The sequence below is a fragment of the Podarcis pityusensis genome (genome assembly GCF_964106645.2).
Source record: "Podarcis pityusensis genome assembly, chromosome: 5".
In the NCBI taxonomy this organism is placed as follows: domain Eukaryota; kingdom Metazoa; phylum Chordata; class Lepidosauria; order Squamata; family Lacertidae; genus Podarcis; species Podarcis pityusensis.
Genome location: NC_138032.1, coordinates 69327350 through 69351344, shown reverse-complemented (window position 1 = coordinate 69351344; position 23995 = coordinate 69327350). Strand labels below are relative to the sequence as shown.

Sequence of the window (23995 nt, the reverse complement as noted above, 5' to 3'; positions counted from 1 at the left end):
CGACGGAAGGGGGTTGGAGGGGACCGGGAGGGGGGGGGGTAAGGACTCGGAATGCACCGGTCTCTTCGACTTCTGCCTAATTTGTAAAGAGCAACTTATTGTGGCTATTGACTCATAATGACAGTGCATAACCCAAGAAAGACCTTGGGAGTGGGGTCCTAGATTATTTTTATGAGCAGGAACCCTACAGCTTTTTAGTTCAGTAGCTGTGGACAATTTGGGCGTAGCCAGGATTTATGCTGACTGGGTGGGCACTCGTCATCATCCTCTGTCTTGTTTTGTCATGGGGAATGAAATGTCTCCACAACTGTTGTTTTAAATTGCTTTCTTTTGACACCAAGTGCTCAGAAAAATATTTTCACAAATTCTACTTTTAGTTAAGCATTTTTGTTTATTTATTTACTTGATTGGGGGGGGACTGCCCTCCCCCCCCCCCAAGCTACGCCCATGTCCCAGAAGAAATATACACGAAAGAGGAGCTTATTGTGATCAAAGGCATCCAAGCATTCAGGGTTATACAGAACTCTGAGCAGGTTGGGCAGACAGCAGTTTCTTTTAAAGTTATAGGACAGGTAAGAACATCAGAAGATGCTGCTGGATCAGGCCAATGGCCCCTCTAGGCCAGCATCCTGTTCTCACAGCGGCCCACCAGAACCCAAGCACAAGAACACTTCCCTCCTGTGGTTTCCAGCAACTGGTATTCTAAAACATCATACTGCTTCCAGCTGTGGAGACAGAGCTTCGCATCTCAGCTAGCAGCCATCGATTGCTCTCTCTTCCATGAATTTGTCCAATCTTCTTTGAAAGCCATCTAGGTTATGGTTACCAGATTTTTTTCAATTAATCCAGGGACACTTTTTTTTTAAGCTGAGTGGCAACAGGGAGTCAGTAGCAGGGATGGTGAGGCAAAAGACCCTGGGCCCAAGCACACATGCATATTGTATAAAGGTGCAAATTCCTCCTTTCGCACCCTGTGAAACATAAATGCGCAGAGTTTTTAAAAAACTGGGCAATGGCCGCCTGCCCGCAACTCCCGAGCCTCCTTCAATCAGTCAAAACAAAGGGGGAAGGATATCTGTACCGCCGGATGTCCCCAGTTCCCCTTCAGCAGTGGCAACAGCAGCGGCAGTCAGCAACCCAGAGCCAGCCTGGTAGCGCAGTTGGCTCTGGCTGGTTTCAGGAGCTGCCTGCTGCCCGCTGCCGTGGCGCCCACCATTTGTCCTTGCCGGAAGTTCCAGCGATGAAAAATGGCGGGCGCCACAGCAGTGGGCAGCAAGCAGCTCCTGAAACCAGCCAGAGCTGAGGCTGCCGCTGCCACGTTTCCTGGGGACAGATTTGCAAATCTGGGGACATTCCGGGGATGGAATTTGTCCAGGGACAGATTTGCAAATTCAGGGACATCTGGTAACCGTAATCTAGGTTGTTGGTTACCACTACTTCCTGCGGAACTGAGTTCCATAGATGAGTTCTATGCGCTGCATTAGGAATCACTTTCCTGTATCTGCCCTGCATCTTCCATCATTCAGCTTCACTGAATGCCCACCACCAGTGCTGGCATTGAGAGAGGGGGGGTGCTTCCCCCCCCCCGTGTCCACTTTCTTCCTGCCATGCATAGTTTTATAAACTTGCGTCGTGTCGCCTCTTACTTGCCTAAAAAGTTCCCAGTGCTGCAGCCTTTCTTCATAGAGGAGTCTCTCCATCCCTTAAAGGGTTGTGTCACACAAGATGAATGGGCCTGCCATAGGCTTGGCACTCAACAGAGAGCTGTAGCAAGCCCAAGTGTACCCAAAGGAGACACACAGTGATGCCCTTAGGTAATATTAGCTTCTGGACTTCATGGTCATATGGGACCGTTAGTAATGTGTATTATTTCCACTTCCTGCAATATGTACTAAGCCAACCCCACTGTTTTTGGGGGCGCTGCCCAGATGGCATCACTCGATATAGCTGTTTGTTGCATTCACACTTTACATCTTAATTTTACTCCCCAAAAATGGCCCCCTGGAGCTAGAGTGGCTTTAAACCCCTCAGGTCACATCAGATAATGTTTCTCCCACACCCATGTTTCCCCCCACTTCCTAGCTATATGATACCGCAGGAACTCTCTGGGGGATTACAGCTGTTTGTAACGACTTTGCCAAATGTGATAACTAAACATTTCAAGCCCAACTGCTTTTACTCAAACCCCTGCTCCCCAACTGAAAACTGCTGGATTCCGTACAATCTGGTGTCTCGAGGGATCCTAACCTATTCTCACCCAAGCACCAATGCGGCAACAGCGAGATCATACAAAGGACCAGGCCTGTATCAAACACAAACACCTTATCAGAATATCTGGACACATTTTAAAAGTGGGGAAGGGGCACCCATTTGGTAGGGCGCGACCCTGCCAGTATTAATAATTGTGAGGCCATTGTTCTCCACAGGAGAGAGTTATGCATGTCCTGGACTTTCCTTCTGAAATAATAAGTGGGAACTGAAAGTGCTTAACTGTGGCAGGATCATGTCCACAACACTGACTCCCCTCATCCCAAAATGCATACTGTACTCAGATTATTAAATGCAGCTACTCTTGCTGACCTGAATAATGTAGTTGTAGAACCTGTCAATTGAAACAACAGCGATAAAAACTAACCTCTACCTCACCAGATGTCCACCCTCCCTGTTCTATGCTGCTACTATACTGGGCAATTAAGTGCACTGTCTAGCATATCACTTACGGGTTCAACCACCTAGCAGAATTTGATGTTGCAAGTCTACAGTGAGACTTCCTTACTTTTGCAGCAACAAAGCCAATCAGTCCTGGTTCTTCCTGTGCTGGGATTTTACAGTCTTGCCAGACTCATGCTGCAACCCTGTGCACACCTATCTGGAAATAAACACCATTGAACATGCATAGGAGTAAGGGGGGAAGCCAACACTTTGATCTTCTAATGTTGTGCATGCTTAAGACAGTATCTTTCCAGCTCTTCAACCCAAACCCACCCCCCTCAAGAACCTCCAAGTCCATAGTCAAGGATTCATCCACTCTAAATTAGGGAAGCAGACAAAGAGCTATGGTTTCTCTTCTCAGAAAATCCTCCAAGAACAGGATATAAATGAGCTCTCCCGTACCTTTTCCTGGCCAATCATTTTTGATAGAAAGCTTCGAGGAATCCCAGTAGGGCATTTAATCATTGGACTATGCAGGGATGTTGAAACCCGTTTCAAGAGTTGACACACATGCTTCTCACTGTCTTGACCTGCTGATAACCAACTGCTGGAAACTATAAGCCACAGTGGGCCACCCTATCTATCTATCTATCTATGTATCATCAGTGAACATTGCACATGAAGAGTACAGATGGGTATATTGAACAGACATTAAACAAAAACTAGAGGGTGAGTTTTTAACATCACGTGAGTTAACCAAAGAAGAAGAAGCCAGGACATAATAAGATATGTGATTATTTCCGTGGATCAGATGAAGAGTCATTCCAAAATGTGATGGGGGAAGCTGAAATTTAGAAATCCCGTTATTGATATATGGAAATTATCAGAGACCATTAAAAAGTTCTTGTTTGGCTGTCTCCTAGTGGGGGTGGGGGGAGTATTCCTATGAGGCCCAGGCAACATGACAAATAGCATGGGATGTTGTTGTGTCCATGTTGTCCCTGTTACTCAGATAATTAAAAAAATAAAGAAAAAATCCCAGCCCAATACTGTAAATATATAGCAGGACAAAGTTTCCAAATGTCTATTATTATTATTATTATTATTATTATTATTATTATTATTATCATCATCATCATTATTTTGATTGAATTTATATACCACCCAAACCTGGAGGTCTCAGCTATTTCCTTCCTGCTTGTCACTAGTATAACATATTTAAGAAGAAACTGTCATTGCAGGTTAGAGGGGAGCCTTCAAGATAACAGAGAAAATGATGGTTCTAGTTGCACCAGTTGTGCTAAGTCAGAGATAGTGCTAAATGCTCATTCCCCAAAGATATCTACATCATAGCTAATTTATCACACATGAGTAAAAGATCCTTATTTCTTGAACCCAGTTGACTAGCCTTTTCAGTATCATATGCCAAATGTAAAGTAGCTTTTAAGTAGACCAGTCTTATTCCCCACCCCACAGTCTCCATCCCTATTTTAAAAAAACAAAAATCTAGAAAGATATTTAAATGGAAAGCACTCCATCCTAAGAGTCCCTGTCTGGAGTAGTACAGCCCAGACAGAGGTTTAGCACCTCACTGAGTACTAGACCCATGCAATTAGCAAATGAAGTGCAGAATTAGTACCTTAGCGGATTCAACCTTGGTTGCCTGATTTATGAATAAGCCACATGTGGCTATAAGTTTGCAGACAATGCCTTTGCGGCGCTACGTTCATTACAGAAATGCATCAGCCATCTGTTGCGCTGGCAAGAGAGGCACGATTAAGTATCATGTGACACATTGCTAGCCGTGCAACTTAACTTGGTTTAAGATGCTGCTATTTACACAGAGAGTGGACTGCTGAGGGTCTTAAATGGAGCCAAAGCTTGTTGGCTCCAAAGTCATAATCTATAAACCGGGCACCACTCTCTGACGCGGTTTTGCAAATATGCAGGATTATGAACTAGAAAAGAACGGTTTTCTGTCGAAGCAACAAATGCATTGATGTGATCTGAACTATTTCACACCGTCCGTTCATTACAGCCATAGCTTGCAGTTGTTTGCACACAAAACTTTAATTATGCAGGGGAGGAGGCAAAAAATGTCTGTGTGTGTGTGAGAGAGAGAGAGAGAGAGAGAGACAGACAGACAGACAGACAGACAGGAGGGTGCTTTCTGGGGGAAATAGAGCTAAAACCCTATGCAGACTAACTTGGAAGGAAGACCCATTTAATTCACCAAAAATAAGGAATCATACATAAGATCGGGCTACGCATATAAAGGGCCAGGGTGCCTTTAAACATACAAAAGATTCAGCACCGTATAGTGACCATGAGTGTTAGACTGAAGAACTAAGTTCAAATTGCCATTTAGCCAAGCAGCTCACTGGGTGACCTTGGGCCAATCACTCTCGTTCAACCTAGCCTACCTCACAGGGTTGTTGTAAAGGTAGAATGGCATGGGAGATGTGTGTATGCTGCCTTGAGCTCCTTGGAGGAAAGGCAGAATATAAAGGTAATAAAGAAATCCTGGTTTCTTGCAATCCTAGGTATTTGTGCCACGATTACAGTCAGAAAGCATTTTGTTGATGAATGCAAAAAGGCGCTCCTAAAATCCTGAGAGCTGCCTCTGTATTAGGAAACTCAGCCATCGCTGGTCACATGTTTTTTCCACTTGCCAGTCATATTTGTTCTGTGAGGCATACAGAGGCTTGATCTACTAAAAGCCACACATAATCTGATCAAACGCAGCCCATCCTAAACTGCTCCATCTATCTTATTTATTGTCTGCATGCAGATGGCACATCATGTAACCTTCTTTTAAGCAACGTGTATTACAGACAGGAACTCAGATGGCAACAGGATTCAGAAGGGTCCAGGTCTACGCAGCAACCCCCCTCTCAACCCTGTCTCCAGTAACAAATCATAGGAAGAGCCATCTAGACACAGTTCATGCACATAGCTTTTGTGTGTGTTTCGAGATTTAGCAAAAGCAAAGATAAAATAAAACCAGAAAATTCAAGCAGTATTTATCTCCAGCTCAGACGCCATTGTTGGCAAAGCTTCCTTCTATTCCAGGTAGGGAGAAAGAGATAGAAAAAGTACGCAGCAGGCATTATTCACAAGCTGGTCCTGAATGTTTGGGGCCTGAGATGCAAAAAATATGCAATCTTGGGCACACACAGTATCATTTTCAAGTCAGGGATGCAATTTCAAAGTGGCTATCAAGATGAAAGGCTTTACGGTAAGAATAACCCTGTAATTTCCAGCTAGAATCACAAGGGATGGATAAAGCAGGGCAACATGAGCAGCAGAATCAATTCAGCTGTATTGCTCTGCAAAAGATGGTGCTTTGTCAAAGCGCAGTGCCAAGCTGTCTGTCGGGGGGGGGGGGGAGAAAATTCCCAAGTCAAAATGCTGTGCTCAGAAATTTCAGCCGGAGCCAGTTGCAAGCAGAGAGACAAAGGTGTGCTTAGATTGCCTGCATCTAACACACTTGTCAGATGTCAAGTGGCTGTGCGACTACAACCTGATGAGCCCAGTTCTTAATGTTTCTAAAGTGTTGACCCTGTCAGCTGGGCTTGTCTTTTGTGCAGGGCACAAATCAATTGCTACAGTCAGCTAATGCTACAGTGCTCAACACAATGACTCAGAAATAAGGACTGCTTAGAACACAATGCAGTGATTTTGAAACTGCCTTGGGCAGCAGATCCAGTGGTTACAGAGCAATGTTTTGATTTGCTTGCTCCTTGTAGATTTTTGTGCAGTGTCTCACAAAACCCTGTGGCTGCCAGAAAGGTTTCATAATTAAGGCTTGTATACTTCTGTACCCTGATACATCTGTACGGCGTGCTCCGACTAAAATATATATTAATGTAACATCTTCAATGTATACTGCACTTTGCATAAGAGGATATGCCCCTGCCCAACTGGAGACAGGAGAGATGACAGAGGAAGCAGAGGCAAATGGAGGTGCATGTTCCATGTCACTGTCTGTCTTGATCCTGTTATTCAGGGCTTTTGATGGTATACCTTGTGAGGTCACCTTGCTTAGACATCTTTGACACAGGGTTCTCTTCTCTCTCCACCCCCCTCCCTTTGGGATGCCTTGCACCCCTTGGTCAGCACCTATTTGAGGTGTGCTAATGTCCAGAACCTCACATTTTTAGATAATTTTAATTTTAAAAGGCCCTTAAAGTGTCCATTGTGCACCAGCTCCATTAAGCTCAAATAAGACTGGACTTTGTGCTTGTGTTTCTTTCAGTGCTGTTACATGTTACAACAGTCAAGACAGATCCTCATTTTTGCACCTCACAATTTTTAAAGGATGCTTATGTCTGTAAACATATGACTGACAATTTCCCAGCTACTACAATTGGCCAAAGTTCCCAGGGGTATATTCATTCCTTGCTTTGAAATATGTGAATGTCCTTCAAACATTTAACAAAAGCATAGTCAATCCAGTAGAAATGCAAGGATTTGTTTTTGTTGCAAAATGTAAGCCACTTCTCTCTCACTGCAATAATATGCATCTTTAAAAGCAGAGACATCACCTTGCCGACAAAGGTCTGTATAGTTAAAGCTATGGTTTTCCCAGTAGTGATATATGGAAGTGAGAGCTGGACCATAAAGAAGGCTGATCACTGAAGAACTGATGCTTTTGAATTATGGTGCTGGAGGAGACTCTTGAGAGTCCCATGGACTGCAAGAAGATCAAACCTATCCATTCTTAAGGAAATCAGCCCTAAGTGCTCACTGGAAGGACAGATCCTGAAGCTGAGGCTCCAATACTTTGGCCACCTCATGAGAAGAGAAGACTCCCTGGAAAAGACCCTGATGTTGGGAAAGATGGAGGGCACAAGGAGAAGGGGACGACAGTTGGACAGTGTTATAGAAGCTACCAGCATGAGTTTGACCAAACTGCGGGAGGCAGTAGAAGACAGGAGTGCCTCACGTGCTCTGGTCCATGGGGTCACGAAGAGTCGGACATGACCAAACGACTAAATAACGTGTAGGTTTGCATACTGTACTAACCAGCAGATTTGGGGGGGGGGGAACCTTTCCCAAATCTTAAGACTTAAGCCAGCATCAAGAAACACAAGCTTCTGTAGTCACTGAACACTGACAATGCTTTGCCACCAGCTCTCGTGATCACAATTTGCCTTCACCAACAGCATAGACCAGGTTTGCTCAACTTGGTGCCCCAGATGTGTTAGACTGCCACAGTGCTGCACCAATTATCCCCAGCTAACACAGCTGGAAGGAAGGCTGGAATAGATTGAATGTCCATTTATTTGAGGTGGGTTAGAGTTAGATGGCTATTTGGATAGACTTCCCAGTTGTCTTCAGAAAGAGGTATCCAGCGATGCTGGTACGTAGTCATTATCTTTGTGATGTGCTGAACCCAAACGTTTGTATTAGAACACCTACCTGCAATGTAAGAATTTTGATAGGACTTGTGATGAGGCACTTGAGGTATCCCCAGTGCTAAGCATTTATAAGCTGTGTGTATTGTATTAGCTAACTGCCAAGGTTCTGCTGAGGACAGCTTTCAAAACAGATGTATCTAAAATAACTCGCTATAAAACAAAAATATATTTATTAATCAGCTTGCCCTTAAACATGTCCATATGAGGTATTGGACTACTACTCAGCTTCATAGAAATTAATTCCAGATCTGCTTCTCTCTGCTGTGAATTTTATGTACCAACTTAATCCAGCGTTGCTGAATTAATTATACTTCATACATTATAAAGGAACAAACTTATTAAATATATATATATTCAAAAAAGAAAAAGAAAGTACATACAATTAAAAGAAACCCTTTCCAATCTCATTTAAAATAAATTGTGTTCTCCGAGTTTAGGCCTTGACCTACTAAGTAATTAACTATATTCTAGTGGGTTTGCACTGAAATTCAGTGCTATACTACTTAATCTGTAGCACTGGAAAAGATTTGTCAAGCTTCAGGTTGGCCCATTTGGTATAGGTGGTAGTACCCAGAAAGTGGGTTTGCACCGAAATTCAGTGCTATACTACTTAATCTGTAGCACTGGAAAAGATTTGTCAAGCTTCAGGTTGGCCCATTTGGTATAGGTGGTAGTACCCAGAAAGAACTACTCTCATGAACAATGAGAATGGCAGAATCTGGCCCTGCATAATCAAACCCAGCCATATTAATGTCAACCTCAATAACCAACAAGCAGCTAGGGGAAAAATCAATGCTAGACGAGAAAGGACAAAACTGGTCAGGAAAGAAAATTTATTGGAAAAGCTTCTACGAGGGAACTGCAGACAAAGAAGAATAAAAATAGTCCTCGTCTCCTTTTCGGGCTCTAATATGCAGCATGAAGTGCATTGCTAAGTGCATAAACAGCTTCTTGGTTACTGTTGTTAAAAATAAAAATATGTCAAGAAGCTTTCTGATGTACTTCTTTTCTTTCTGCTGCAGAAGAGATGCCTGGCTTTTGTGAGCAAGTGGAACAACAAAAAAACCCCACCTCTCTCTGCCTTTGCTCTGGGTAAAGGAAGAACCAAAGGGGCCTGTATTTGGGCAAGCAGAGTACCTCTCAAAAGGTGCTGAAAATTGCTGTGTGCAGAAGAAGAGCACTCAGGATCAGACCTCCAATGAACTATCTGTGCTCTTCGAGGTGACTGGCAAAGTCACGCCTTAAGAGCCTCAGAAGAGACTCTTGAGAGCTGCAGAACGAAAGTGATGACATCAGCCAGCTAAGGAGTGAATAGGGAACGCAGGGGTTGCATATTTTAAGAGTAATCATTAAAATGGTTCGTAGTTATTCATATGCCACAAAAAGAGTTTCACTCTGCCTGCCTTTGGGAGAAGGGCCATAATGCATGCAAAAGATCCTAGCTTCAATCCCCATCTCCAGGTAGTGATGGTAAGGAATCATTGAGAATAGTCCTGTAGGTCTGCTTTACCTGTGGAAGGTCCCAGCTCCAAGCAGGGCTGGAAGAGAATCCTGTCTGAAATCATGGAAAGCCACCGCCAGCCGGTGTCAATGGACCAATGGTAGGACTCTAAGGCAGCTTCCTACATTGCTATATACTGAAGAGCCACTGGCAGTGAGCGAAGATAATACTTAGATAGACTGACATAGTATAAGGCAGGCTACTGTGTTCCCATATGCCACTGGGTGTGTTTTTTAAAAAAAATAAGCCACGACATCCTGAGATGCTAATGCAAGGAAACAGGTGTTGGTTGGGCTGGTAAACAACAAAACCCAGCCCACCCTCATAAAACAATTGTGCTGCTAGTATAACTGGATGTGGACAGTGAGGATGATCCCCCAAGTGACAAACAGGAAAATGTATGCCATAGCTCCTGCATTCTAAAAATTGGCATGTGTACATTTATTCTCTTTAGCAGAATTTCTAGAAAACTGTTTTGTAACATTCAGGGGGCAGGGATATGGATGCGAATTGGGCATTTCTTGCCAGTACTAAAATAAGCAGCATGATTCAGTCCCAAATCAATTATTGTCAACCAAATAAACAATAGAATTGTAGAGTTGGAAGGGACCACGAGGGGCATCAAGTCCAACCCGCTTCAATCCAGGCATCCTTTGCCCAGTGTATGGCTATCAGTCATTAAGAAAGACTGGGTTAGATCTTCCAGAATTTACTCCAAGCATTCAGTAATATGGGGAATAATATTTCAGATATTACTAGGATGCTTGTATTTGCTTTTGCCTTCCCTTCCATCTACCGTTTCACTTCTCACTGTTGCTCCTTATATACCCCTATTCCCTTCTTTTTGTTATGAGATGAAATAACTCTAGAACTCATACATAACAGCTTGTAGATATTTTTAAGATATGGGTCACAACACTGTGAGCCATAGTAAATGCTCAGAGCTGCACACAAGCGAACACATCATGCCTACTGCCTTTGGGGGCTAACACAAGGAAATAGGCAAGCATTATCACACTGCTGGGTGTGATTTTTCACCACCATGTAAGCAGAATCATCCAGGGTGTTGTCCACGTGGCAAAACCTGGCCCCTCGTACGGAAAAATGTCGCTTTGCATGGATTGTGCTCTCTGAATTACAGTGACCATTTCAGAGATGAAAAGAGTTACTTGCAGCACACCTGGACATGCAGTAAGAACCCCTTCTAGGCAACTGAAGATGGGAGCTTTTGTAAACTGAAAGCATCGATTCTTAGGGCAATCCATGAATAATAACTAGCATTAGCTATGTGATCAAAGGTACGCTAGTAAAAAAAATGGATTGGTAACCGTGTTTAATTTATTTACAACTATCTGAAAGCCTGTTACACGCAGAATGTATTATTTCATCTGTAACCAGCACCTATTCTTCAATAAAAGAACCAACCAAGTAAAATATCTTATTTGAACAAGTAATTGTTTTCACTGTGTTCAGGCCAAGGTTCAGGCTAAATTTGCAAATTTAGAAGGAGGACAGAATGACACTGGCCCATCAACAGGATCCATTTAAATCTTCTTCTTCTTCTTCTTCTTCTTCTTCTTCCTCCTCCTCCTCCTCCTCCTCCTCCTCCTCCTCCTCCTCCTCTTCATTGTGCAGTTCTGATGTCATTCTGTTGGGGCATTGGTCTCTACTTCAGGAGAAATTTAACTGCCCAGATGTCGCATAGTAACCAGAGCTATCTGTGGAGAATCTCTGAGAGAGGTAGACTGAATTCAGCTGCACTTCTCCGAAGCAGAAGTTCTCAAAAAGCTGAAAGAAACGAGATGGAAATAATGAAAGATCCCTAAAAGCGTGTGCTCATATTTCTTATGAGTGAAACTACAAACAATATTTTTGAAACACTTTGATTCTGTACGACGGTAAGAAGCCAGATATAATAGCATCACAGATTATATCTGGCCTCTGGCCCAACCATTGGCCATCTCTGTTCCTGACATTTCACAATCCTTGTTTACACTTGCCTCAGTAAAACACCAAGGGAAACATAAAAGTGGAATCAGCCCTTCAGACAAACTTTTGCTTGCTTCCCTGGGCTCCCCACAGATTGGAATGTGAGTGCTGCTCCTTCATCAGCCAAAATGAGCTCAGTGACCAAGTTCCCAGGAGATTTCATAAAAGATGTTACTGCCTCTCTTTGTTGGTATGTAGTGGTATCACAGAAGATATGGATTGTGGCTCAAGGAAGAGGTAAAATTATAGTTTAACCCTGAGTCTTCATTCTTCAGTTGGGTCTGAATATAATTTAGGCAACGGCCATTTAAGTGCATCTGACTGACAAGTGATCGCCGGTGCCACAGGTCCTTTTGGACCTGGAAAAATGGCAGAGCAGGGGTGGGCTGGGGTGTAATGGAGCAGGGAATGTGGGGTAGGGGGACCAGGAACAACAGCCCCACACAAAATGGTCATCGCCAGTAGTTCATGAACTAGGTTAAATGAGGCTTTCTTTGTTGAGAGCTAGTTTGTAACGTCCATGATAAATAAACTGAGTTCATTTAATTAATGCAGGTTATCAAACTGCATACTGAAAGGAGACACCCTCGGGTGCTTTTGTTCAAGATAAGAAGAGTGAACCGGAACAAAAGGCTCTTTGACCCAATTCCTTCAATGAAGTCTTTCAAGGGCACTTAAACCACACACACACACACACACACACACACACACACCACTCCTGAAACCTAGTTCAGGAGAAAGCTGCTCCAGTGATTAACACTGTACAGGAGACAGATGAAATGATTACATCAGAATATATTACAAAGGGAAGCCAGTAATATTGCTTTGAAGAAACATCACATTCAAGTGCTTTTCTCCATTCCATTAAGAAGCAGGAAATTGCTCTGCCTTTAAAATGCCTTTGGAAAACCTTTCAACAAATACACTAATTTCAAACTCGGCTTAATGCTGCTGTGCCAAGGGTCAACAAGGGCTGAGTAGCTTAGCTTCCCCATCATGGAGGTCTTAAAAACCCACACTCCATCTGACTTCTTCTGCATTTTATATCTGTCCCTACAGACCTCAGCTCAACATGGGCACATACAACTCTTCTGGCCATTAAAGACTCCCAGCGGCTTTGAAAAAATCTACAGCTTCATTAAGCCCTGCTCATCCAGAGCTGACAATGCATTGATTCTTCTGTGTGAAACCAATGAAATTCAAAAATTTACTTGGCAGGCATAATGTAATATATTTCACTTCTTTCCAGAAATGTACTGAACTCTCCCTGGTACGGTTTATCTTAAACCACTTCTTCACTGATGTTGGCCATTTATTTTATGTTCCATGACCCTCTTATGTAAATCAGGATTTGCCCAAGTGGGTGGGGCATCTGACACCATAAGAGTGTGCTAGGGGAGCCTGAGGGAGAGACATATACTGTACTGCTTAAAGATGAAGACACTTCAAGGCAAGCTGCAGCTGACTGGGCTGTACTGTCAGTCTCGCTGCAAATATCTGGATGGGGATGGGCAGAAGCAAAGACAGGGACTTAAAATGATCTGGTTGGCTGTGCAGAATACATTACGGGATCTAATAGGGTGGTAGGCAAAAGGAATTTCAGAATTGAGTCTCTAAGTATGGAGTCTTGGAAACAAACAAAAGGTTCTTAAACTATAAATCTAAATATAAAAGTAGCAAAGGAGAATTGCAATAAACCTCACTGTCCCTACTTTGGCCCCTCCTTGACTATTTTTCTGGTTGCCTGGATGGAGGACAGAGTGGAGTGTCAGTGTAGAAAGTCACCTACTGCGTAAAGAGTAGAATTTACATTTGTTGCTCCACCCTCTTTTGGTTCTGGCCCCGCTCACCATTGGCATGTGGCCCCTTGAAGCATGCCAAGAAGGGAATGTGGCCCTCAGTGTCCTCCACCCTTGGTCTGGAAGCTGGTCCTGAAAACCTGAATTGCTAAAAGACTGCCCCAACAACTGCTGGAAGTGCAGTTACATTTTGAAAAGGACATGAAACTACACAGGAGGCCAAAAATTACTTTGAAATAATCAAGATTCTAGGAAAATCAATATTTGGATAATAAGACTTATCCTTTTATCGCTTCTTGTTAAGCCTAGCAAGAATACATTTTATTGAAAACTTTAAAAAATAAGTTTTGATTTCATATTTAAAGCACAGGGTAAAAAAGGAGAATTGAAAAGCCCTATGCAATTATAAACATGAATCCATAATGAGGCTTCAAAATCTTGATTCCTGCAATCAAGATATACATTTCTCATATATAAGAACTAATAGTGGTGTGTGTAGGGGGTTGTTTTTAAATTAAAATCCAGTTTGACTGAGCACAGTATTTAGAGAATATTTTTTGAAGACTACAGCAATTTTGACAGGGCATAGGCTTTGAGCTCAGTGGCCAGAAGTGGGATTTTAAGACTACACCTGTTTTTTATTTTCCATATATTTTAAATAAGTAGCTCTCACAGGTCCTCATAATCCTACCTTTTTGCTTACTCAGCAAACAGGATACTCCCTGCACTGCCTACACAACAGGAAATTGTTACTGTCAGATTGTTTGTGAGCCTGAAGATGTTTTTAAAGTGAGGAATATTGAAGTATTTATTTGCAGTGGCGGGGGTGGAATGTTGAAGTTTTAACTTCTAAGGGGATTATTTGCCTCAAGACAAGCCAGCACAGGAAGCAAAATGCATATACAGGATATTGCAAATATTTGAGATAACAAAAGCAAGCTCTCTCTTACCATATAGGCAGTTCTTATTTGAAAATAAGCTCATGCACACACACACACATACACACTTTTCAGGGGTTACTCAAGAATACGCAGTAGCGGCACCTCTTTTTGTTGTTGTTAAAAAGTGTAGCACTTACTGTAACAACGTCATGGTGAGTACCAGCACCTATTTTTCTAGAAAAAAGCACTATATATATGTATACACACATACACACACAAACACACTTTGTGTACACATACACATACACATACACATACACAGACACAGACACAGACACAGATATAGTAACAAAGTGCAAGAGCATTCTCCCCTCCTGCGGTTTCCAACAACTCGTATTCAGAAGCATATTGACTTTGACAATGGAGACAGGAAATAGCCATTATGGCTAGTAACCACTGAAAGTCCCATGTCCATGTATTTGTTGAACCCTCTTTCAAAGCCATCCAAGCTGGTAGCCATCACTGCTTCATGTGGGACTGAATTCCATGGTTTCACTAAGCTTCACTGGGTGTCCGCAAGTTCTAATATTATGATCCACTTTCTCCATGCCGTGCTATGATTTTACAAACTTCTATCATGTCACCTTTTGTCTAAACTAAAAAGCCCCACAGCAGCCCTATCGTTCAAGAAAGGGTAAGGGGAAACATGAAGCAGCTTAGTCATGCTGGCCACATGACCCGGAAGCTGTCTGTGGACAAATGCTGGCTCCCTTGGCTTATAGAGGAAGATGAGTGCCACAACCTCAGAGTCGTTTGCGAATGGACCTAACGGTCAGGGGTACCTTTACCTTTTTTTTAAGATAAAAAAGAAAAGAAAAAAGGATACACTTATTTAAAATAGCCACCTGTTCCCAGAGTGGGGTGTGACCTCAACATGTAAAAAAGAAGAAGACAGAAAATAGCACTTTCCCACAGTGAACTTTACTAGAACAATTGATTTTTCTGGAAAGGTACCAGCCGTACATTAATCATGAGCGTAGCGCAAGATTTAAGGAACAGCCACAGCCTTTTCTCTTCCTGCTTTCACATCAAGCCTCCTACTTTTATTACCTCACTTTATTCCCTCAGGCCTCAGGTGACTGAAGCTGCTGGATACCAAGAGTAGGCAGATGAGGGCAATAGCGTAGTCCAAAGGGCATAAGCTCCCTCTCAAAGCACAGCTAGGAAAGAGGCTCTTGGGAGCACAGATGGTAGCAAAAGGTCTCTGATATTGCAATGTTAATTTCTTGCTTTGAAAAAGGGGTCCCATGACCCTGCCTCCTGAGCTTCGGTTTAATAAAGCTGCCTTCTACTTCACATCTGATGAAGTTGACTCTGGGCCATGGAAACCTATGACATAATCAATTAGTTTTCAAAAGGTGCCACACCTGTCCTGATTTTGCTTACATTATTTCAGATTAAGGGGAGTTAACAGCAAGTAAAAAAAAGTTAGCAAGTTGGATGATATTTCGTTTGCCCTTCTTTGTTTTCTCTAGCCACCCAAACTTTACTTATGATTGTAGGTCTTTTGAAGACAGAGATGAAACTGCTGTAGGCCACCCTGAACCCATGGTCTTGAGTGGGTTATAAATAGGATTAATAAAATTAAAATTTTCAAAAATATTTTAACTATAGTATTAAGAATATTTTAAAGTGAGGCTTCCATAAATGTGCTCAATATATTTTGCTTTGGGCAGAATGAATGAAACACCCCCTTTCTCGTCTGCTCGGTTCCTGCAGTTTCCTTTCGGCTACCTTCCCCCAAAATGTGATGCACCACTTCTGTTTTCAAACCTGGGAATAGCTACAATCAATCACAGGGCTAATATACACCTGGCTACCAGCAGAACAGCACTGCAGCACCATTTATGAAAACCTGGACATGCCAGCACAAACTACTGCTTTTAAATCACCTGTCATGAACACAGCAAGCATGAGAAACATTAATAGATTTGGCTGAAAAGGTGCTGGGCAGCAGGACGACAAATATAACCAAAAGAGAGGAAGGGGAAGCAGAGGTATTTAAAACTTCCTTCACGTAATCTCTCTGCTCTGCGCTTTGGGCAGCCTGGCCTGGATTTCACTGTTACTGTCACAGGTATTGATCAGTTCCAAAAGCTTTGCTCTTGCCTAAAATGGCAAGGCCAAAAGGACCATTTGGAATTAATTTAAAAAAAAAGAAAAGAAAAAGAAAACCTAGCAGTTCTGCAAAGAATTTCAATACTTCAATACCATGGGAACAACTCACTGCAATGCTCTGCAGTTAAAAATCTACCAACAAAGCGAAGCAGTATCAGAGGATGAGATGCACACATTCACCGGGAAATGAATACACACATGCAGTCAGTTTGTAGGGAATCCATTTGCTGAAAAGTATCAACCATATAAAGCACCGGCTAAGGATAAGGAGATTAATGGTGCAAAACTGTCCTTTGTGAATCAGCACAAGAAGGCTGGCAAGAGAAATAACATGTCCTTAGCCGCCCGTACAGTTTATTCACAAAACCAGATACTCCCAGCCACCGGTGTGGGAGGCTAAGGACTCAGCCTGAAGGTAAGAATGTTTTAAGCATCAGAAGATGGAAGGGGGCCGTTCTCAACCTTGGGTCCCCAGATATTGTTGAACTACAACTCCCATCATCCCTCGCTAGCAAGGCCAGAGCTCAGGGATGATGGGAGTTGCAGTCCAACAACATCTGGGGACCCAAGGTTGAGAAACACTGTGTTAAAGGAATCAGATGCCCTGTTGGTGATACAAAGCAGCTACGCTGTGTGGTATCATCCCCAACTCTAAATATACCCCTAAGGGTGATAGTTCTTAGACTTGGATACAAGGTCAGATAGGATATACAGTAAGAGCAACCAGGGACATAGTCAGACTTCTGGTGCTGGTGGAGCAGAGAGAGACAACACACCCATACCCCCACCTCAATTTCCTCCTCAGGCAAGCCAAGCTGCCTAAACTGGTCCCATCATGACTCGCCCACAGAAAAGGACCTAAAAATATGATTACCTCAGCTTAACCCCAAGGATGGATGTTTCTAAGGGCACTCCATCAACAGAAAATGTTTGTGGTGACTGCCCTTTCCTTTATCACATCTGCAGCACCCAGTTTTCCCCAGAGGAGATAAAAAAATCCCCACCAAAAGATTCCACTGTGATTGTTTTCATGTCCACTCTTTTCTGAAGGCAAAATTCACACTTATTTCGAAGCAGCAAGGTTCACCACATCATTTTTAGCAGGGAAAGTGGTCGCCTACCGTCTCACTCTCCCACAAATGAAAAGCACCAAAGTGTACACTTAAAATATGGGGGCAAATTCACCATACACATATTAATTAGCTCTCAGCCACACTGATGAAGAAGTGGGAGGACTTGACTTCAGCTACATTCAAATAGGTACAGACTGGTAGAGAGTTTGGGGTTACACTCAAGATTGCATTATTTGACTACAGTCTTAAAGAGCAATAAATGCTCTGCATCTATCATGAAGATAATATTAGAAAGTAACTTTGCTCAGTTCTTGACTTACATATCATAACTCTCCCTAGTTTTCTACCTGGAGACTTTGAAATTTCCAGTGACTACAACTAAATATACACTTTAAAACAGGCATTCCAGAGCCCTTGGCTTCACAAACTTTCATCTACTCAAGTGCCTAGCCTATATTGCAAAATACAGGAGAGTACCAAGCCCTCAGACAGCTTCTCTTGAAATTATCCACGAAAAAAATTAATAATCCTACCCTAAACAAGTATAAAATGACCTAAATTGAAAATATATTGGTCCCGTGGCTTAGAAGAACTAGCTAGTTAAACCCATGCTCTTTATAGCCTGTCTTTGTGGAAAATATTACTTAAAGTGCAAATTATTATAATCTTTCAGACTTTGACTAAATCAGAACCTTAATACCAGCACAAGCTAGAGGGAAATAAGCTGTAAGTAGCTCACCCATCAAGCATACGATAATTTATCAAAGAAGACAATGTTTGTTGTATTGGCCTGCAGCTCTTGTTCAGTCTTTTTTGGCAGAAATGAGTATCTACTACAAGGTCTCTGACAAGGAGAAGATTGGTTTAAAACCAAAGAGGGGTCTGCAAGTATAAATAAAGAACCTCTACTGCAGTCCTCTGGGAACCACATGGATTTAGAAACACATGCTATCCTGAGATGGCAGATATTGATACTGTGGGAGAGAGAAAGGGGGAGGAGGAATGCTTGTAGGGATAAGAAATAAATCAAAGTGATTGATAGGACAAAGGAGACTGATTGATACAAATGGGGTGAATTTCACAGTTCATGAATATGTGGAATGGATCTCAGTTGGCTAGCAGGCAGATGGGAACTATGGACGCAGTATGCTTTGGCCATCTGTCCCACACAACTCTCGTTAATGAACCTCCATTGCAACATGGAACGAATCTGATATTTTAGTTCCTAGAAGGCATGAAGCTGGAAGGAATCTAAAAATCACCTAAATCCAGCCTCTACACATCATCATGCTTTCTCTTTCTCTCTCACACACTGATTTACACAGGTGATCCAGATTGCAATGCCTCACCAAACAGGAAACAGGAAGGAATAAGAACATGCAGTCAATGAACATTTAGTAAAACAGTTAAGAGCCTGTCTGTCCCTCGCCCCCGGCACATTAGTACAGTGGTACCTTGGGTTACAAACACTTTGGGTTACAAACTCTGCTAACCCAGAAGTAGTACCTCGGGTTGCGAACTTTGCCCCAGAATGAGAATGGAAATCGCGTGCCAGCAGCGTGGCGATGGTGGAAGGCCCCATTAGCGAAAGCACACCTCTAGTTAAGAACCGTTTCGGGTTAAGAACAGACCTCCGGAATGCAGTAAGTTCGTAACCCGATGTACCACTGTAGTATAAAAATACTAATGATAAAAAAGGTTTCTGACCAGAAAATGTCTAAAAGTGCATGTTGCTATAGTTCTGAAATGATCAGATATGAATCTAATCAATAGCATTCCATACACACTTCAGAAAAGAGCCTGACCACTCCCACATTACATAGATGAAAAGTAACATGAAAAATGTATTTCAGTCTCTATTACGTAACAAGAACCACAAACTTACAGCACTTCAGTGATTTATGTTCCAAGATCATTCAACTATTTCTAACAAAAGGGCCTCTTTGCTACATTTCCAAAGCAAAGTCTATTTCAGGTCACGGGCGTCAATAAAATCAATAAAAATACTTAACTAATTGAGGTTCTGCCCTCCCCCAACATAAAGCCTGACCCCCCCCCCATCAATCTTGGCTACACCCATGCTTCAGGTGGCAAGTTGTTGTTCAGATGAGTAGCAGTGAACAGGCATTCAGTGGAATTCATAGATATGTTTCTTGGCTCAGGAGACAGAAGTCTGCCAAGAAAACTCCATGGACAAAGACAGGAGTGCCTGGCTTGCTCTGGTTCATGGGGTCACGAAGAGTCAGACACGACTAAACAACTAAACAACAACAACCATCACAACGAAGGAACAAATATGGAGGGTTAATTAGTTGATTCAGATCATTTCATTCCACATTCGGAATATGTTTTCAATAACATTTTGGTCACGCACAAAAAGTATATATCCGACTGTGTGCGACTCCAGACTCTGCAAGCCTAGTAATTACCTTACACCATTTAATGGCACCTAGAAGCCTTCCAGCACTACACCCATTAAAAGAGCAGGTAGGCTGGTGCTGTTCCAGAGCGAAAGACCCTACCTTCTGCTCCAGAGTGAAATGAACGCTACCTTCTGTCAAAATGAGCCTGCTGCTCCTTTCTAATGGCTTTTTAAAGGCATGCTAGCCAGATGAAGAACAAAAACTTCTGTTATGGCACAGGTGCTTTGTGATTAAGATGTGCTGCAGAGTTTCACAAAAAGCATGGGGGACAAAATGAAAAGAAGAAAATGAAGGCCTGGCATTCTTTCCTTACTTCCCACAGCAGGGCTTCCAAAACAACCTACAGGTTATCAAGGCCTTCCACCTTGAAAATACAGCTTGACAGATTTCTGGAACAGTCTCCCTAGAATAGCAAAGGGAGCAAATAATGTCATCAAGTCCCAAAGGAATAATTTGTAAGAGTATTTTATTCTTTTTCTTTAAAATCTGGTGTATTACTCAATCTGTTGCGTTCAGCTTTTCTCCCCCCCCCCCCCAATCTTGTATGTTTTTTTCTGGGTCCAATTGCATCTCCAGTCACTACAAAACTTTGGAAGACAGCACATGCCAAAATTCTCCCTTATATGAAACAAAAGGTACAGAAGCCTTCTCAGGACCAGGCTGGGAAATCCTAGCTTTTTCCTGCACTTCTGGAGCAAGACAGATTGTCAGACTGAGAATGTTGACTGGGATGATGCTGTGATAAGAATGCCTTTTATTTGAATAGCTTGTGCTTCATCCTCAAGAGGCTACCAATTTTTTTCTTCCTGATCCAACAGGCTAGCTATCCAGTGACATTTTTCCCCTCCTACTGCAGCATTTGGCTTGGCTCAGACAGATTGTTCCACTAAATAATAAGACAGTGGTTCTTCCATTAGTGAGTGTGCCTGAAAAGTGTTCCATGAACATTGGAGGAGACTATTGATCTGGATGAGGTTTCACGAAGGACTTTGCCTTCAAAATTGAAGTGGTCTATCCAGTCCACTTCCCTTCCCATTCTTTTTTTAAAAAATGTCTTCTGTATTGTATTAATCTTTTAAAGAGCTATGATCTGGAGATGTAGGATTATAAAGGATTAATGGGGTCTCCTTAGTATTCCATAAAAACACCTTCAAAGTTCCCCAAACATTGTGGCTTATTCTGCAAAACTAACATGTCAAGCAATTTACAGAAGCCTCTGTTTTATCAGCAAGTGCAATATTCTTTTTGTTCAGTTCTCATTTTGATTAACTGTTTCCACAAGAACTTTAATATAATGAAACTTATTAAAAAGTCTCATGCTAGGGTTAAAAAAACCCCAAGATTTGAGAACAAAATTAGATACTGTTTGAATTATGAAGGCAATTCATAGAATCATAGAATTGTAGAGTTGGAAGGGACCCCAAGGGTCATCTAGTCCAACCCTCTGCAATGCAGGAATTTCAACTAAAGCATCCATGAGAGGTGGTCATCCAACCTCTGCTTGAAAATCTCCAAGGAAAGAGAGTCCCTCACCTCCCAAGGGAGACCACTGTTCTTCCCGTCATTCGAGCATCACAGAGCGGTTTACAATATAAAAACACAAAAATACATACCACAGTAACAAACAAAAACAATACCCCCCCTAAAACAGTTTAAAAGGCCATAGATTGTTTAATTAGCCAAAGGCCTGTTATACTTAAATGATCATGCAACAGAGTCACTCTTGGTACAAGACCTAATTACAATACCTGGAAATATCCACATTTGCTGCATTTTATGCTCCATTATTTTCAATACCCACTGCTAACAAACTACTAGCCCACCCACAGGACCGCACTCAAATTAGTAACAGATCATACTCTTGGGTAACTAGCTGCACACAGAGACAAGCACATACAGAGTTTCCTCTCCTTTAATCGGTGTTACAAGAGAGTTAAGCAAGCAGTAATGGCACCTGCTGAAAAATAATGAATTAAAGATACATCTGCACAGAGCTCTCTGGCACATTTTAGTGATGCTCCATTAACTTTAATGCACTTTGAATGAAGCCATGTAGGCCTCGGAGAGTCTAATGTGTTAATGAGGTATTGATGGCTTTAGAAGTAGTTAGGCTGCAAAATGGGCCTTATTGGTTGCTTCCCAAGTAGCCTTGCAGCTAAACAAAGACTACTTGAAACAGAAGCAAGCATTCCGCTATGTCTCGCCATACTGCAAAACTTGGGCATGTCACAATATTCCATTCACACCTTCAGCAGACCCTGTTGTCTTGGTACCAGTGCTACTTCCTGTGAAGCAGTATCTTGCTGTTATGTGACCTCTTTCTACTACCTTAAGCAGAACTATCACATTCTTTGGCAACCAATTTGTGTGCCCCATCCCTCTGTTTGTGTTTTGCTGACGGAAGGATTGAACACTGAGATGTTCACAAGAGTGTAAGGAATCTAGACATTCGTCTTCAGATCAAGAGCTATTTCCTCCTTAGGGTGATACCAAAGATTCATATATGCTAATATGCCACAAGTAGGTCCCCCAAGAGTCTGTTCTCAGGCAAAAACATGTGAATTACTCTTACAATAAACCTAAAGATTGAGACTGGAACATCTCTTTCTATACATATGCTTGCCTCTGGGCATTTTTCCCATGCTTTTTGGAAAGGTTACTCAAGGTCAGTAGCAGAGAATAATCAAGTAAGTTAGCACTTACAGATGACAACAATACCAGACTCCCAGTATATTGTGGAGTGCAAACTGGAGCGCTTTGTTTAAAAGGAGAGAATAGATTTAGTGGGCAGTCATGGGATAAGAGGACAGGTCCTCTTATGGATCAGGCACTGGTTAAAGAACAGGAAGCAGGAGCTGTAATAAATGGATAGCTCTCCCAATGGAAGGATGTACTTTTAAGTATAGGAGTGAGAGTGTGCTCAATGATACTTACCGCCTTGTAGCTGTGTTTGGAATTGCACACATACTCTGGAAAGTCTAACATAAAGGGGATACAGAATGTCCAAAATCAATCACATACCTTCTCCCATAAAGTTTCTGTCTCGTAAGATACATAATGCATTGGGTCAGTGTGGTCTACTGGCCACTGTAAATCAAGTGTAGGACTTTCAACTCACCTACTAGAAAAGAGGCAGAGCTAATTGCTGCTATACTGATCAAAGAGAACCTAAGATTGAAAGGAATGCCCATGGAAAGGAGTGGGAGGGAAAAGAAAAGATACAAAAATATCACAAATTCCCTATATTATATTTCTTATTCACTTCTTCCTAGAATTGTTTCTCTAGTGGGCTGCCTTTTTTTTTTTTTTTTTGCTGTATTTGAGTTACTCCAACAAAATAATTTTTCTTCCCAGTCTCTCTTCTGAATGTTCTCATATTCTCTCTTAGATCACAAGCTTAAGGATTGCCCATATTCAGAGGATGTAAAAAAGCTTTCCCCCCTCAAATATTAGATTTCTATTAATGTATTTATACAGTCATCCAGCCCCTTTAATCTTCCTTTCTCCAGACAATGCAAAAGTTGATTTTGAATCTCTCTTTAGCCCTGCGGTCTCCCTACCACAGCATCATTCTAATTGTGTGTTCTTGAATTTTCTCTAGTATATCAGAATCCTTTAATAATGCAGGGATCAGAAATAGATGCAATGTTCTGCAGTGTGCAAAGTGGCATTATGTGTTTCCAGTTCTCCTTTCAATTTTTCTACCTAGCCACTCCAATATTAAAAAACCACTCTTAACCGAATATTCTATCCAAAAATGATACAAAACATATATTTGTTTTCTTTCATCAACTTCTTAGTTTTATCTTCTGGTGTTTATGAAGCATGCCAGTAGTGTGTTCTAGTCATCTTACTTTTATTAATTTACTTGTGAAATGCCTGTCATTATGAAGGGTGGAAGGAGAGCACATATATTATAGGGACTCACAAGTGTGAGTATAATATTATTTATTTAGAAACTTTATAAACAGCTTGACTAAAAAAGTATCTCCAACTCGTGTACATTTAGCATGCAACATTGTCAGTGGAGACTGGATCTCCTAATTTCAGAAGAAAGAAGCAGGCTTCAGAACAGT

The 23995-nt window shown here is 42.0% G+C and overlaps 1 protein-coding gene across 2 annotated transcripts in view; it reads right to left on the bottom strand.

The window, feature by feature from the left end:
* Positions 1-10892: 10892 nt before the first annotated feature.
* ASCC1 (activating signal cointegrator 1 complex subunit 1) overlaps positions 10893-23995 on the bottom strand; it is a 50677-nt gene continuing 37574 nt past the window's right edge. For both annotated transcript variants that reach the window (XM_081004767.1, XM_081004768.1), the window contains exon 10: positions 10893-11364. In XM_081004767.1, the coding sequence (XP_080860893.1) occupies positions 11248-11364 (117 nt within the window). In that variant the 3' untranslated portion in view covers positions 10893-11247. The remainder of the gene's footprint in view (positions 11365-23995) is intronic.